This window comes from Gossypium hirsutum, chromosome D06 (assembly GCF_007990345.1).
Source record: "Gossypium hirsutum isolate 1008001.06 chromosome D06, Gossypium_hirsutum_v2.1, whole genome shotgun sequence".
NCBI classification, from domain to species: Eukaryota; Viridiplantae; Streptophyta; class Magnoliopsida; order Malvales; family Malvaceae; genus Gossypium; species Gossypium hirsutum.
In genome coordinates, this window is record NC_053442.1 from 17,525,081 (window position 1) to 17,543,573 (window position 18,493).

General features: G+C 31.7%; 1 protein-coding gene across 1 annotated transcript; it reads left to right on the plus strand.

The window, feature by feature from the left end:
• The first annotated feature begins 17,139 nt into the window (after positions 1-17,139).
• On the plus strand, positions 17,140-18,223 carry LOC107901013 (transcription factor MYB114). Its single transcript, XM_016826829.2, has 3 exons — positions 17,140-17,368; positions 17,462-17,591; positions 17,666-18,223. Exons 1-3 carry the CDS (start codon positions 17,227-17,229, stop codon positions 18,009-18,011), a joined length of 618 nt encoding a protein of 205 aa, XP_016682318.1. The 5' UTR covers positions 17,140-17,226; the 3' UTR covers positions 18,012-18,223.
• The last annotated feature ends 270 nt before the right edge of the window (positions 18,224-18,493 follow it).

The window sequence follows — 18,493 nt, forward strand, 5'->3', positions numbered from 1 at the left end:
CAAAACCAATGCCTGAGCTAGTAGAATTAGCAAAAGGAAAGCAGTCTTCATCAAACACCACATGCCTAGAGATAAACATCTTACTAGTATCATCAAGACATTTATACCCTTTGTGAATAGGACTATAGCTAAGGAACACACGAAGCCTGGAACGATATTGCAGCTTACGAGTATTAAAAGGTCTGAGATATGGATAGCACCTACAGCCAAAAACTTTTAAATGTATGTAGTTAGGCAGACTTTTATGCAACATTTCATAGGGAGAATTCCATTGAGAACATGTGTGAGAAGTCTGTTAATGAGATAAACGGCACTAATGAAAGCATGAGCCTAAAGATGCATAGGCACCCTAGCTTGAGCCAATAATGTCAGACCAGTATCAACTATATGCCTGTGTTTCCTCTCCACCAAGCCATTTTGCTCAGAAGTATGAGGACATGAAAGTCGATGATGAATCCTCAACTGAGAGAGTACCTTTGGAAAAGAACGAAACTCTCCACCCCAATCAATTTGAAGAACCTTTATTTGATACCCAAACTGAACTGCAACAAACTTTTGTAGATAAAGAAATTTTTCCAGGGCGTCAAACTTACGTTTTATAATATACATCTAAGTGTACCTAGAATAGGCATCAACAAAGGAAACATAGTAAAAATGTCCTTCAAATGCCACAGAGGCAGGCCCCCATAGATCAGAAATAATGAGTTCAAATGAGCTGAATAAACAATAGGAGAGGGAGAAAATGGAAGCTTATGAAACTTTCCAAGTTGACATGCTAAACAGAATGAACTCAACTTACAACTATTTGAAACAACATTAAACGTTTGAAGAACTATAGTGACAATTTTATTACAAGGGTGACCAAGACGTTTGTGCCACAAATCAAAAACTAAACTACTAGAAATAGGGGACCCGAGGTGAGTAGTGTGAGCAGTGGCTGGAGAAGAATGAGCTGTTTTGAAACTTTAAGTGTCTGATAGATCAAACTAGTACAAATTATCATGAATGTGGCCCACCAACAAGATGTTCCTTGTCTTGATATCCTTCACAAAGCAATGGAAATGATGAAGTTTAAAATAAACTTGATTATCTTTAGCAAACTATGCAACAAACATTAAGTTTTTGCAAATTCTTGAAACATGCAAAACATTTTTCAAATGAAAAACTCTACTTTCACTTGTAAAGAATGAGGAGCCAACATGAGCCACTGGTACAAACACACCATTCCCCATGAAAAGCTTGTTGTTACTTATATATTGTGTTGCCTCCTGCAAATTATTTAGATTATTGGTAACATGATTGCATGCTTCTGAGTCTGGATACCATACTTTTGCATTCAATGAGCTTGTGGGATACTGCCTGTTTGTGGAGACTGCATTAGTTTGCAAACCAGAACCTTGCACAATGTTTCTTTGTGAACAACCACAGGACGAATTGAAAGGTTCTTAGAACTGATGACAATGCACCTGCATTGGCTGATCAAAAACCCCTTCAAAAGATTCATCAAATTGATAGTAACACTTCTGTACAGCGTGGCTAATCCTTCCACATAATTGGCATTGACGTTTGATATGGACAAACATTCTTCCTCGGCCTCTATCTCGAGATGTCCTACCATTACCCCTGTAGGGTGGCCTAGAGCCTCTACCGAACTGCCCAATGCTGTTATCATTGTTACCACATTACTGAGGAACATTAGCTTGTAAAGGCACACTAGAAACAAAATCTTGTTGTCGAGCTTCCAATTAGTAAGCATTTCAACAAGAAGATCAAGAGGAACACACATTGCTGAAGCAACAATTCAAATTGACTCATATTCCACTAACAGACCAACAAGAATAATGCTAATCTGTTCTTGCTCAGAAATAGCATTGCATACAGTCATTAAGGTGTCACACAAACTTTTAATTTTGGCCAAGTATTCTTTAATGGTTAACTGCCCTTTTTTTTTTTGAGAATATAAAGAATGTCTCAAAGTAGAGACTATCAGATTGGACTTAGAAGCAAACCGTTACACAACTGTATTCCACACATCAAAACTTGATCGGGCACTAGAGAGATGCACCAAGATATCAACACAAATGGTGGATAACAACTAGGAAGCTAACAACTTGTCTTGTTGCTTATGAAACAAGAAATCAGGATTAGCAACAAGGTTACAATCACCATCAACAACAGACTGCGGAGGAACACTAACAGTTCCAAGGACAAAGTCATGCAGCCCATAGCCCTCAAGAATTAGCATAACCTGTTGTTTCCATAAAAGAAAATTATGCTCACCGAGTTTCAGTATCATGCTTAGGAAACTATTGATTGACTAACAATTTTTGTCATCATTTCCAGATCTGTTGCCATAGAAGAAACACAAAGAAAATACTAAAAAAATTATTACGGCTCAGATACCATAATGAGAAATACGAACATAATCCATAGTGATTAGAAATGTTCAACTTTATTATATGAAAACTGAATATCAAGGCATGGTATTTAAACACAATCTATCAAACTAATTACAACAACCTTAACTATCACTGTTAACTGTTAACTACTAACTGCTAACTGTTATAACAGTTTTCATTCCTTAACACATCACCAATGAGCTAGGTTGTTTATTAGTTGGATGTAAAATTAATTTTTTTCATGGTGAATTAAGTAAAGAAGTGTTTGTTGAGCTGCCACATGGTTATGAAGTTAAAGGAAAGGAGTATAAAGTGTACAAACTAAAGAAGGCGTTGTATAGGTTGAAGCAAACTCCTCACGTTTGGTGTAGTCACTTAAAGTCATATTTTTTGAAAAGCGATTTTGAAAGTGCCCTTACGAGCCTACTTTGTTAATCAAGAGAAGCACATGAGGTAAAATTTTGATTATAAGCTTGTATGTTGATGATCTTGTATATACTAGAAATGATGAGTTTATGGTTGTTGATTTTAAAAAATCCATGATGTGTGAATTTGATATGACTGACTTAGGGAAAATAAGGTACTTTCTTGGAGTTGAAATGATGCAAATGACAACTGGTTTATTTATCAGTCAGAAGAAGTATGTGCTTGAAGTATTAGAAAGGTTTGATATGGACAAGAGTAATCATGTTCATAACCCTTCTATTCCAGGAAAAAAACTTCAAAAGGATGTAGGTGTTCTACAAGTAGATAGTGGGAAGTCTTATGTATTTAATTGCTACATGGCCAGATGTTATGTTCGCTGTTAGTCTTATTTTCAAATACATGGAACAACCTACAAAGATACATTTGCAAGCTACAAAGAAGATTTTAAGGTACTTAAAGGGTTCGGTTGATTATAGAGTGTTTTATAATAATAATAATAATAATAATAATAAGAGAAAAACTAGAAATTGTTGCATACATGGACACTGACCATGCAGGAGATTTGGACGAGCGTATATGTGTTTCTCTTGAGTTCCGGTGTTGTATCTTGGTCATCTAAGAAGCAACATGTAGTATCCTTGTCTACTAGAGAAGTAGAATTCATAGTAGCAACTGCATGTGCCTGTCAAGTGGTTTGGTTGAGAAGGGTTTTAGGCAAGCTTAGTTTTAAACAAGGCAGACCTACAATTGTTTATTGTGACAACAACTCAACAATTAAGTTTTATACAAGGCACATTGATGTGCGCTTTCATTTCCTCCGTGAGCTCACACAAGATGGTACAATACAATTGGTTCATTGTAGGAACCAAGAGCAAGTTGCATATGTGATGACAAAACCTTTGAAGCTTGAAGCATTTGTGAAGCTGCGCCAGCTAATGGGAGTGTGTTCATTGCTAGAGAGAAATTGATTACTTTATAAAAATCAGTTTAAGGGAGGATGTTAAAAATAGTTGCATATCTATCAGTTTATTTACTAAGTTAAGTAGTTGAGATATGATTAATAAATCCCTATTATTAAGGGATACTTGGTTAACTTTTGAAATTTACCTTATGATTAGGAAGTTATTTTGTGGTCGCAGATTTTTAGAGTTTTTCTATTTTTATTGTAAAAGTTATATAGTAGTTGTTTTCTCATTGGCGATAAAGGTATGAAAATAGTTGTTTTCATCTAAAAGAACACTTCTATTCTCTTCACAAGTTGTCACGACCCTTGGATCAATTCGCTCCATCCAAGATCAAGTCAAATCGAAGAGAAGAGACAAAGGAGATTTTCTTTGTGTTTAAGAGATTTCCAGAGTTAGTAACTTTCTGTTCAAACTTATTAATAAAATTTGAATCCAGATTTTCAAGTTAACTTTCGACTCAAAATTTGTGTGTAAAATAATTTTTTTAAATATTTTTTCTTTTTTATTATTAATTAATATTTTAAACTTTTCTATATAGTTGAATCAAAGATGAAATTGGTTCCACATTGATTAAAACCTAAGGCAGTTGCTCGATAACTAAGAACGATGCAATATTGGAATCAGTATATTACGATAAAACTTTAGGCTTTTCTTCTGTTTGGTAGGATGTAAAGGAAATTGGAAACATAGAAAAAAGAAAGAGTAGAGAAAGAGAAAGAGATAAAATAAATTTTTTTTCTTGGATAGGAAAGATGAAATAATTGAAAAAAAAAATATTTTCATTCATTACTTAGTAGAATTGAAAAATAAGAGTAAAAAAATAAGCCACATCTCTTTGTACGATTAATATTTTAACGATCCAATCATTGAATTTATCGATATAATTTTACTTATTATGCATGTAAAATTTTAAATCAATTTGATATCTCTAGCATATCGATATAAAAGACCATATATATGTATTAATTTTTATTAAACGATTGAAAGTTTCCTTTACATAAAATAAATAGTTTTAAATTTTTAATTTGTTGGATTATTAAAATATTAATAATACAAAGAGATACAAAAGGGTGTAAAGCCACATTAGTTGATATAATTGGATTCCTTCTCGAAAAATTATTTTTTAAAAAATTACATTATTTTGAATTAACTTACATATTTCTCTCTCTCTCACTATTCCAATTTAAAATTATTAATTTTTATAAAGATTTTCTTACCAAACAAACTAAAAATTAATTTATTTTTTCACTCATTTTATCTATCCTCGCTCAACCAAGCGTTTGGCTTGAGATAATGGTGAATGATAGATATGGATTTGTGCTTTACATGATGCTTGGATTGACTGGATGAAGTAGAATCCAATATCCCATTTATAAAACAGTACACAGTATAAGATCTTAAATATTCTTTCCCTGATTGCATGGATACTTCTACATAGACTAAACAACACCTTTATTTATTTATTTATTTCCTTCGAAGTAGATTTCATTGTTAATGGCATATAATTCAACTCATATAAGATGAGGGTCGGTCTGATATTGTCTTCCCAAAGTGTCACAAATAAACACTTTATTTGATTCCATATTGCCCTCTTTGTTGTTTCAACCAAGTGAATACTTCTTTTAAAAAAATTTAAATTAGATTAGATTTAGGTCGGATATATGCATAATATCAATATCATATATTGTATTTAAACTCACCCATATTTATCAAACCTAAACTTATTTAGACTCAACCAATTTTCTTTTCTTTTTTACTTTTTTTTAAATATATTTATGTTAATTAAAATTTAGTAATTATATATCTCATGCTATTATCATACATATTTTCTTTTATTAAATTTCTAAACAAAAACAATTAGCATAGTTTATAATTTTACATTGTAGTTATAATATATTTAAATTTCCTATGATATAAATTATATAATATATATAAATATATTATAAACTTGAAAATACGTTAAGATGAATTAATTTTGAACTTGAATTTTTGAAACTAACCCACTCTTATTTAAAACGGATCTAATATTTTATTTAAACCCTTTCAAATTTTAAATCAACCTTAATCAATAATTTACCCTTAATGACAGTTTGGTTAACTGGAATTGAATAGGGCTATAATGGAATAAAATTGTAATGGAATAGAGTTGTAATTAGTAATTCAATTGTTTGGTTGAAGGGATTGGAATAAAAGTGTAATAATATTCTTTTGTTTAGTTGAATGGAATAGATGTCATAATAACATAAGAAAAAACTAAAATGACCATAGTACCCTTAGCAGAAATTTTTTTAGGTAAATGATTATTTTTATTATTATTAAATTTTAATAGTATTATTATTAAATATAATATAATAATATGTAATTTAATAATATTTTTAATATAGTTATTTTATATTAAATTATATTAAAATATTTTATTTTTATATTTTTTTAGTTTAAGTTTTAAAGGACTAATCTGGAAATTAATTTTGTTTTATTATTTAAGGTTGCATGAAATTACTCTTCTTTGGTGATACCAAAGAATAGCTATTATGGAAAGATAAGTATTAAAAGAATAATAATCATTTTAGTGAATGAGTATTATATTCAACTAAACAAATGAATAATTTACCATTTAATAAATAAGGTTTTCATTCCCTCCAACCAAATATTGTGTAAGTGTAGTTAACGCAAAACCCTTGATTGATATGCTGTTGTCTTGAAGGAACCGGACAATGCTGGATAGGTTGAAATCGATGCCACTTAATACGAATTTGATTCTCTTCTTTTTCTTCTATATTTTTAACTAAAATATATGAAAATTTGATATTTAGTTTTCTTGCTTTAATAATGTATAAATTAGTTTAAATTTTTAACACTTTCAAATTATTTTTGTTAAAGTAATGTAATGGTTTTTTTTTTGAAAAGTACCCTAAGCATTTGATTGCCATATAATTTTATTTTTTAAATTAAATTGTTGGATTAAATTAAAAAAAAATCTTTAAGTACTATATTGCTCAATAGCTAACGGTGTTAAAATCTTGAATTAATTATATGAGAATTAAATTATGAAGACCAAAATTAAATTTTGACCATATTGAGAGTTCGCAGATTATTGTGATAAAATAATATTCTCACTATATATGTGGTGAATTACTGAGAAGTAACTCAATTATATATAAACTAGGAAACAAATATTTTTTATTATATAACTTCACTTTATTCAAGATATATATAATTCAAACAGATAGTTTCACTCCGTTAGCCATATCATATGGTTCATCTTTAGGCAGACATTCTATTCCATGTCCTTGAATTTCCAAACATATATAACTGGATTAGCTTGAAAAATAAAAAAGCTTGTATAAGAACCCAATCAGGTTCCATATGCTAAAATACAATAATTTGATACATTGTCACTACCACCTATTGTATTTCCCCTTCATTCAAGTTGGTCTCAAACATAGCAGTCTTTTAAGTCCATATATCATTGATTTTATTGTGAAATAAAAAAGGTGGAAGTAAGATATATTGTCAGATGCCATGTATAAACTCCACTATGGACCAAGGTCCACAACAATATAGCCAATGAAGAAGTAATAATAGTGTTTGTTCACAATGATTTGGGGTTTGAAGTTTCCACAATGGCTATTGATAATGGCTCATCTTTCAGGCTTTAAGGGGCCAGCTTTATTCTTTGTGATTTTTATGAGAAAAAAGCATATTCCCAGAATTGGAATCCCTTTCTTTCTTGATTTGATACCAACCCCATCATCTTGTTTTCTTTGCAGTCTAGTCATAAATTGCCAACTTGTTATTGTTCGAACCTGCAAAAAATTTCTAGTGCTGGATGAATTGGACCCGTCTCTTGTGTTGTACAAATGATAATTCTTGAATCCTGTGGCAATTCGCTGTAATTTTGAAGTTCTATCTGTTGTGTTTAGTAAGGATAGTTTGCAATCAACCTCACGGTTTTGTTCTTTCGAAAAACACGTCTTTTGCTATATAAAATTATAAGTACGTCCAATTATTGACTAGTCAACGTGGGGTCGTTTTCCTCCCTCAACATGTTATTCAAAATTAACAATCAACCCATAAGCTTGTTGCTTCAAATTGGGGTTCCATTAACAAGATCATAAATGGGAGAGCATTGTTGTTGGAAAAAAAAACATTGTTTAGAAAAAGCTTGACTGAAAACGAAGTATGTTTGAAAAAAATGTGGTTTACCGATTTATAAGCGTTTGTCCATTACTTTGAAAATGTGGGATCAAAAATTGAAATGTAAAACAAGTACATATTTAAAATAAAAAATAAAATTAGAAATATAAGGATAATTAAATTGTTTTATCTAAATTCGTGATAAAAAAATTAATTATGAAATATGCTTCATTTCCCTAAACAAAAATTAAACTTCCAATCACATAATTAAAAGACGAGGTAAACAACCATCACTAGTCAGTAACTATGATTTTAATGTTTTCATTGCGTTAGCATTACTTTTCCTGTGAAGAAACAGCCATTGATCTCAAAAACCATGTTGGACCGTAATGCTAAACGGAGCCTATTGGCAGCTTTGTTGGCGATGGATATATATTTTCAGGTTTTTCATTTTACTGACGTAACTGAACAGGTCCTAAAGTAGACAGATTTTCACTCCACCATCACACTCTTTCCATTAAAAAGCAGGCTGAACTTTACCCATTTCCATTTGATTAACATATGCCACAAGTTCCTGTATTTTTAAAATTTAGAATTTAGTTATTGTACTTTTTATTTTTATAAATTTAGTTCTTGTAAATTTTAGATTTCAAAATTCAAGTTTAATTGTTAAAATGTTAAATTTATTAGTGTGATATTTTGAAATTACAAAAAAATGTTGTAATTTTCCAGTCAATTTAATTTTTGGTAAAGTGATAGGAATTTCCCTTATTAACAACATACTTGAAAGGCCTATTGCTTAGAATTCACATATGATTAAAAAAAAGAAAGAAATGTGCATTTACAAGATAGATGTTGATGTATCTATGCTAAATTGAGAGTTGGCAATTAATGGTGCAGTTTGGCATTTACATCATCAACTTGTTGCACCATTTTTGGCCTATACCCTTCTTCTCCTAATACCTAAGAAAAGATATATATATATATGTTAGAGTTGTGTGACTCAAATTCTAAGAGATTACTTGCAAGTCAAGTTAAACAAAATATATCTTCTTTCTAGAAGATTTAGTATTTATGAGTATAATATATTTAGCATTTATTAACATAATATATTTGACTTTGATCAGAATTAAGTTTTTTCAACCTATAAATAGATGTAGTCGAAACTCCTCTTGAAATCATTCAAATTCGACATAGTGAATTTTCTTCTCCTCTGCCCGTGGTTTTTTTCCCGAAAGGGTTTTCACGTAAAAATCTGTGTTCTTTATTTTTATTTCTTTTTTCTTTGCGATATATTGTCATTATCGATGTTCTATTTTTACAAATTGGTATCAGAGCTTCCGGGTTGTTCGTCTCGATCACGGTAATGGCATCTTTGAAATATAAAATTTCGTTGTTGGATCGCAACACCAGATTTGCGTTGTGGCAGATTAAGATGCAAGCAGTTCTTGCGCAGATGGATCTAGAGGATGCCCTGCTAGGGATAGATAAGATGCCTTCGACATTAACAGATGAAAAGAAGCGTCAGGATCGAAAGACATTAACACATTACATCTGCGTTTGTCTAACAAAATTTTACAGGATGTGATGAAGGAGAAGATCGCCACTGCATTATGGATAATGCTGGAACAAATATGTATGTCAAAAACACTAACCAGCAAGTTGCATATAAAGCAGCGTCTTTATGCTCATCGTTTGGAGGAAGGTGCGTCTGTGCACGAATACTTAACAGTGTTTGAAGAAATTCTCTTAAACTTGGAGGCCATGGAGGTTCACTATGATAAGGGAGTTCTAGGGTTGATTCTACTTTGTTCGTTGCCCCCATCTTATTCAACCTTTAGAGACACAATTTTATATAGTCGCAAGTCTCTCAAAATTGATGAGGTTTATGATTCTTTGACATCGTATGATAAGATGAAGCATCTTGTGGTTAAACCCGGCTCTAAGAGAGAGGGTCTCATTGTTCGTGGAAGACAAGATCAGAATCCTAATGATAATCGTGGAAGGACACAGGAATGGAATCCTCACGGTAAATCTAAGGGTAGATTGAAGTATTCAAACAGAGGTAAAACTTGTAACTTCTGCAAGAAGAAAAGACACATTAAATCTAAGTGCTATAAGCTACAGAACAATATCAAAACAGAGGCTGCGAATCAAAAGGGAAAACAACCAGAAAATTCTAGTGAAGCTGATGTTGTAGAAAACTACAGCGATGGTGAACTTCTAGTCGTTTCTATCAACAATTCTAAAGTGAGCGATGAGTGGATCCTTGATTCGGGCTGCACCTTCCACATGAGTCCCAATCGGGATTAGTTTACAACTTACGAAACAGTGTCTAAAGATGTTATTTTGATAGGAAATAATGCTTCGTGTAAAATTACAGGTGTTGGAACGATTAAAGTTAAGATGTTTGACGGAGTTGTTAGAACACTTAGTGACATGTGACATGTTCCAGAATTGAAGAGAAATTTAATTTCATTGAGTACTCTTGATTCAAAAGGGTACATATATACAGTTTAAAGTGGGGTTTTGAAGATTTCCAAAAGTTCCCTCGTTATGATGAAAGGGCAGAAAAAGACTGTCAAGTTATATGTTTTGCAGGGTTCTACTGTTACTGGCGATGCAGCTGTCGCTTCCTCTTCCTTGTCAGATGATGATATTACTAAACTTTGGCATATGCGCCTAGGGCATATGAGTGAGAATGTCATTGCAGAATTGAGCAAAAGAGGACTTCTTGATGGGCAAGGAATTTGCAAACTAAAGTTCTGTAAGCACTGCGTTTTTGGAAAGCAAAAGAGAGTTCAATTCACTAAAGGAAACCATAACACGAAGGGAACATTGGAGTATATTCATTTTGATCTGTAGGGGTCATCTAGAGTGCCTTTGAGAGGTGGAGCTAATTATATGCTAACTTTTATTGATAATTTTTCTAGAAAAATTTGGGCGTTCTTCCTAAAGCAAAAAAGTGATATGTTTTCTGTATTTAAGTCCTGAAAAACTATAATTGAAAAACAGATGGGAAAACAAATAAAATACCTCTGCACAAACAATGGCTTAGAGTTCTGTTCTAATGAGTTTAATAAACTGTGCAAGTCAGAAGGGATCGTGAGACACTTGACATTTCATCATACTCTACAGCAGAATGGCGTTGCAAAACGAATGAACAGAACGATCATGGAGAAGGTTTGATGTATGTTGTCAAATGCCAACTTACCAAAGTCATTTTAGGCAGAAGTAGTCTCTACTACATGTTTTTGATCAACCGATCCCCATCCGTTGTCATTGAGAAAAAGACTCCACAAGAGGTATGGTCTGGTAATCCTGCTGACTATTCTGATTTAAAGATCTTTAGGTGTCCTGCGTATGCTCATGTTGGTAATGAAAAATTGGAACCGAGATCCATTAAATGTGTTTTTCTTGGTTATAAAGCTGGTGTAAAAAGGTATAAGTTATGGTGTCTTGAAAATAGAAATGTTGTAATTAGCAGAGATGTTGTTTTTGATAAAATTGCTATGCTACCTAACTTATCTCTTAAAGACTCTTCTAATAAAGAAAATCAAAAGCAGGTGGAGCATCAGATTAATCTAGAATCTACAATAGAGTCGACTTCTCAAGCCAATACAAAAATTCAGAATAGAGTTGCTTCTTTACCATAATACTCTATCGCTAAGAATAAAACTAGAAGAGAAATTAAACCTCCAAAGAAGTATGTCGAGGCTGATCTAGTTACTTATGCTTTAAGTGTGGCTGAAGATATAGATGTAAACCAAGAGCCATCTAATTATTCTGAGGCTGTTAGTTGTGAAGACTCAGAAAAGTGGATTTTTTCTATGCAAGAGGAGATGGAATCACTCCACAAAAATAGAACATGGGATCTTGTGAAACTTCCTAAAGGTAAAAAGGTTGTTCGTTGTAAATGGATGTTTAAAAAGAAAGAAGGGACTCTAGGAGTTGAAGAACCTAGTTATAAAGCAAGGCTTGTTGTAAAATGTTACAGTTAAATTCCAAGAGTGGACTTCACAGATGTGTTCTCCCCAGTTATGAAGCATAGTTCAATTTGAGCTTTGCTTGGTATTGTGGCCATGCATGATTTGAAGCTTGAGCAGATAGATGTAAAAAATGCTTTTTTGCATGAAGAATTTGAGGATGATATTTACATGCAATAACCAGAGGGTTTTACAGTTTCAGAAAAATAGGACTATGTTTGCTTGATGAAAAAGTCCATTTACAGTTTGAAACAGTCTCCAAGACAGTGGTACAAGAGGTTTGATTCCTTTATAACTTCTCATGATTTCAAAAGAAGTAGTTTTGACAGTTGTGTTTACTTTAAGAAAAACAGTGATAGTTCTTTTATGTATCTACTCATTTATGTTGATGACATGTTGATAGCAACAAAAGATAAAGGAGAGATAAGAAAGGTTAAAGCTCAACTAAGTGAAGAATTTGAGATGAAAGATTTGGGACCAGCAAAAAAGATACTTGGTATGGAGATTCTCAGATATAGAAAAACAAGTAAATTGTACCTAAGTCAGAAGGGGTACATTGAGAAAGTTCTTTGCGAGTTCAATATGCAGAGTGCTAAGCCTGTTAGTACTCCTTTAGCAGCCTATTTTAGACTTTCATCGGCTTTGTCCACAATCAGATGATGAGATTAAGTACATGTCACATGTTCCATACTCTAGTATAGTGGGATCTCATATGTATGCTATGGTTTGTTCACATCCAAATTTATCATATGCAGTCAGTGCAGTTAGCAGATACGTGGCGAATCCCGGTAAAGAACATTGGAAAGTAGTTTAGTGGATTTTAATATACTTATGAGGTACTGCTGATGTTTGCTTACAATTTGGAAGAACTAGAAATGGAGTCATTGGGTATGTTGATGCTGATTTTGCTAGAGACTTTGATAGAAGAAGATCTCTTACAGGTTATGTCTTTACAATCGAGGTTGTACAATTAGTTGGAAAGCCACTTTGCAAACTACAGTCATTTTGTCTACCACTGAAGTTGAGTACATGACGATTACTGAGGCTTGTAAATAAGCTATTTGGTTGAAGGGACTATTTAGTGAGCTCAATGAAGACCTTCAAATTAGTATAGTATTTTGTGATAGTCAGAGTGTCATCTTCCTTACAAAAGATCAAATATTTCGTGAGAAAACAAAACACATTGATGTTCGGTATCATTTGTTTGTGATATTATTGCTCGTGGTGATATTGTTGTGAGCAAAATTAGTACTCATGAAAATCCTGCAGATATGATGACTAAGTCACTTACTATAACCAAGTTTGAACATTACTTAGACTTGGTTGGTGTTCATTGTTGAAGTTAAACCCTTAAGGGGTTTTATGGAAGAGGTGAAAAACTTTTTCGTTGAGAATTCGTGTCAAGGTGGAGATTGTTAGAGTTATGTAACCTAAATTCTAAGAGATTGCTTACAAGTCAAGTTAAACAAAATATATCTTCTTTCTAGAAGATTTAGTATTTATGAGTATAATATATTTAGCATTTATTAACATAATATATTTGACTTTGATTAGAATTAGGTTTTTTTCAACCTATAAATAGATGTACTCGAAACTCCTCTTGAAATCATTTGAATTTGACATAGTGAATTTTCTTCTCATTTTCCTATGGTTTTTACCTGAAAGAGTTTCCACGTAAAAATCTGTATGTTCTTTATTTTTTTTTGTGATATATTGCCATTATCGACGTTCTATTTTTACAATATACATAATTGTCCATGTCTAAAGGACAAAACAGGAAAGAAAAATCACAAAACTTGTTGTTTGTTTCTTCACAAGACAAGGTGTGTGAAGTGATGGGTAATTTTGGAGGTTGCAATTTTCAAACAACACACAGTTATTAATTTAAGATCACACACTGAATCCAATATTTTTCATGCATTTGAGGCAAATATGAGATTCTTATTTTATAGCTTATTTTCACCAAACATCCTCAAACATCACTTGAAATTTAAATTCATCCCTAAATTTTAATACATTTTAATTGACCCCTCAAAATATTAGTATTATATCAATCAAGTCTTCTCTTTAGTTTAGTTGTCAATTTAGGCATTTATGTCAATTTTAATATGATTTAGAGCATATTTGAAACGTATGGATCAAACTCTAAACATGTGTATATCTAATACATGAATAGCTTAGATCAAAATTGTTCAAAAACAAAAAGTGAGAATATTTTTTTTTAATTAGACCAAAGCTATCCATGCAGTTCTTATATATGTGTATACAATCTGATTAATATATTTTAAATAGTTCTTATATATGTGTATACAATTTAATTAATATATTTTAAATATACTCCGTGTTATATTTAAATTAATATTTAATGCTCAAACTAATAACTAAATTGATAAAATAGTTTAATTGTTACACTATTGATAATTAGAAAAAGTTGAAATAAAACATTCAAAAGCTAATTTAAATGGGGACGATAGTTGTGCTACCATTAACCTTGAAATCAACTAAACCTTTGTCTTTGAATGGTTGTTTTGGTTATACTGGACTGAGTTTAGAGCATAATTGCAATCAATAAAATAATACAACTTTCCCAAACCTTGGAATGATTATTTAGCTCCAATTTTGTTTCTTGTTGGTTTAAAGTTGGTTGACTTTTCACAAACTTTTGGGTTAGTTGTATAGGATTGAGTTTCAACAAATGATTAAGAATTAGATCCCAAACTTCAAGGTAGATAATTTTCATCATTCTTCTAACTAAGCCCTACACTTTTATAAGTGAATTAATCGGTTCTCACCTTGTTACCTTAATCATTCACTAATTTACTATACTTATCAACCACCCCCTATTCACACCAAGTAATAATGATGGCACTGAGGTGGTAGCTAATGCCTAAGTTGGGTTGGTTAATCCATTTTAAATTAAATAATATCAATATGTTTTATTTAAACTTAATTGTAAAATATGTAAATATTAATATAAAAATAATTTATAACATTTTATAATATATGAAGGCCTATATTTTCCTAAAAGTGTTGAGAGTGGGTATTTGTTATGGAGTGTCCCATTCCTTAGAGTTATTATTCTTAAGATGCCTATACTCGATTATAGTTTCGGGGTTTTATCTCTTCATTTCGGATAGAGCTCAAAGGGGTTCACGGAGTTTTTACAGGAACGCCTAGGTTTACCAAGAAAATGTTTTTATCATTTTAGCCTTGGTGGGGTTCAAACTCTTTTCTTTAAAGGGTCTTAGTGGATAAGAATACTACCACTTGGCCAAAATTATAAAACAGTTCCTTAGTGGACCTAAGTGTTCCTGTCGAAACTTTGTAAACCCCTTAAGGTTCTTTTCGGAGTAAGGAGACAAAACCCCAATACTAAAATCGAGCATAGACACTCCGAGAACAATACCTCCACCGTTGAGAGAGTGAGACCAAGATAGTTAGTACCGCATTGGTGGGCACATCGTTTTTCTATTAAAATTGGTATGTACTAGTACCGATTTGTTTCAGGTACGTTTCAAATCTACGAATTTTTTGAAAATTGTTTAATATATACTATATTAAATATATCAAATAAATTAGATTAAATAATTTCAAATATAAAAATATTAATTGATTATATAAAATACTATCAATAAACTTAGCAAATACAATTTTATTATTTAACAAATCTAAAGTAAACAAAAAAAAAACATACCACACGTTGAACAGCAAAATTATCTATAACATTATTTAAAATATTTATAATAAGATCATTCCATACTAAACATATTAAATGAAAGTTTAACAAAAATAAACATAAAATGTTGTGTTCATGGAGCATTTAATTTTTTTTTCTTTGGTTTGTTTGTTATATAAATTATTTACTTTTTTATTAGTCATTAATTTTCTACTTAAAATTTTAAAATTGTTCCTTTACCTTAGTTACGGTTTATATTTTAAATTTGATTAATAAAAAAATATTAAAGTTGGTTGAAAAGTAATGATTTTATTTTTTTAATATTATTTATGCATCGATTGGTGTAGAATGTTTTGATAAAAGCAATCGAAATTGACTAGAACGAACCGATATAACTAGTACAGATCAAAATTTATACCAATACGAAAAGGAAAAATAATCGTTTTGATTTATTATAGAAACGGTATGCATAAACTATTACAATCGAAACCGTTACAAAATTAACTACATTGAGTGAGACTCCTCTCGACAATAAAAAATATATTTATTGTGATATTATTTTTTTAAAACGAAATCGGATTACGACTCGATCCGAGTCAGCTCATGATCATGATCAGGACTAAGAAGAAAAATTTTGGACACAAGTGAAAACATAAAAAAGAGGGAAACGAAAATGGAAGATAATGTGTTATATAAGTGACATTCATCATGCATTTATGTTTCACTTTTTTTTGGTGAGTGTACTTTGATATTCCCTGGATGACAGAGAGGGTCTACCATATAGATAATGATGGATTTTTAACTGTTGATTTCATCTCTAATTTTGGAACTCTTTGCTGTAATCAACCTGCTAATTGCTTGCTCTCATCATACCTCAAGTTTTGATTCTCTACTGAAATAATAAAACATCACATGCATAAATGATTTCATTTGTACTATTTTATTTGTATAAAATAGGGTCTTTAATTTGATTTGAGAGTACGAGCCACTAGATTGGATGTAAGCTGTATCTATTAATCTTTTATTGTAAATGATTCTCTATTTTTCTACAAGTCATCAGCCATATACCAAACTTTCAGACCCCAAATGCTACCTCATATTTCATATATGGTTACTTGGGGTTCATATTTTATGGTTTTGCCTCATTATTATACTCAAATTTTGAATTTAGTCCTTACACTTTAATTTGACATAGTTTGGTCTCTTTACTTTTATAATGTCATTAGTTAGTCCAAATCATTAGCACCATTAACTATTCCAATTTTAATGCTAACATGAATTTTTTCTCTTAAAAATGCTTCTTCTAACTCATCATATTGACATGGTTTTTTTTAATAGAAGTGTTTTTAACAAGATATTTGACATCAACATTGTAATTTAGGCTATCTAATTATATAAAAAAAAGTAGAGAGGTAAAATTATTTCAAATTAAAGCATAAGGACTAAATCCTAGAATGAGTATAGTACAGGGACCTAAACCAGAATTTGACCTATTCTTCCAAAGGAAAGGTAGCTAGAAAAGGTACACGGAAACTGATACGACATACCATTCTGTACCATAAATAGCCATTGCCAACTTAGCATTGCAGTTCCATAGCTCTTCTCTCTCTCTGGCGGGAAAAAAAAGTGAAAAGAAAATGGCAATGGCTCCTGTAACCACTAAATGCAACCTGAAAGAAGTCAATAGAGGAGCTTGGACAGCTGAGGAAGACCAAAAGCTGGCGCAAGTGATTGACCTTCATGGTCCCAAGAGGTGGAAATCAATTGCAGCAAAAGCAGGTTCATTCACATTACAAGTCTTCTTCAACATAATCTGCCATATATGGAACTTGAAAATTGGATTTATAGTTTCAATTTTGTTTCAACTTTTAGGTCTTAAACGAAGTGGGAAGAGCTGCAGGTTGAGATGGATGAATTATTTGAGGCCTAATATAAAGAAAGGCAACATATCAGATCAAGAAGAGGATTTGATACTAAGGCTTCATAAACTGCTCGGAAACAGGTAATTTAGGCATACATGTCTGGTTATGATATACTTTTGGACCTAATTGTTCTGTTTTTTTTTTAATCATTTAGGTGGTCTTTGATTGCTGGAAGATTACCGGGTCGAACCGATAACCAAATCAAGAACTACTGGAATTCTCATTTGAGCAAGAAGATAAAGCTAAACGAGAACCGAAACAAAGGTTCGGAAATACAAGAACCGGTGCTCGACAATTCGAAGGGAAATGAGACGGTCTTTTTACCGAAAGGAAGCGAAGAAGGTACATCGAAGAGAGACGACGACTACAACTCCACACCTTGCTTATTCGGTGATACCATGTCCGATTTTCATAGTGCAGAGGCTCTTAATTGGGAGTGGATGAGTCAATTTTTCGAAATTAATGAGAGCTGGGATTACTTTGCATATGACATTATTTGAACATTGTCCATTTAAATCAACTTGTTGTACATTAGTTGTTAAAGAGGCATTTGGTAATCCAAGGAAAACCCTTTCAGTTTCAGTTGTGTGTTGACCAAGGTTTTTCGTTGGATTAACAATAAGATTATGTTTGATTTCATTGTTTATAATTAGATCCATTAATTTTGGTACTGTGAGTTTATGAATTGAGATTATAAGAAACTTCAAAATAAGTCAGCTATGTGAAGAAAAAGTTGAAGTGGTGCAAGTGGAGCTGTACCTTCAAACTCCTGAAAGGAGAAAAAGCTGGTGTTATCATACATTTTTTAATATATGAGCCATGTGTTCAAGGTTACATAAGCCAAATGAAATGATAATAACACCAATATTGCAGAATTTTGCCTTATCTTAGTTTTACACTATTAATTGATAAGTGAATGGTGCAAAATGTGGCACAATCTAGTGGGTCAATTAAAGCTATGAGTTCCTTGGATCTATTGGGC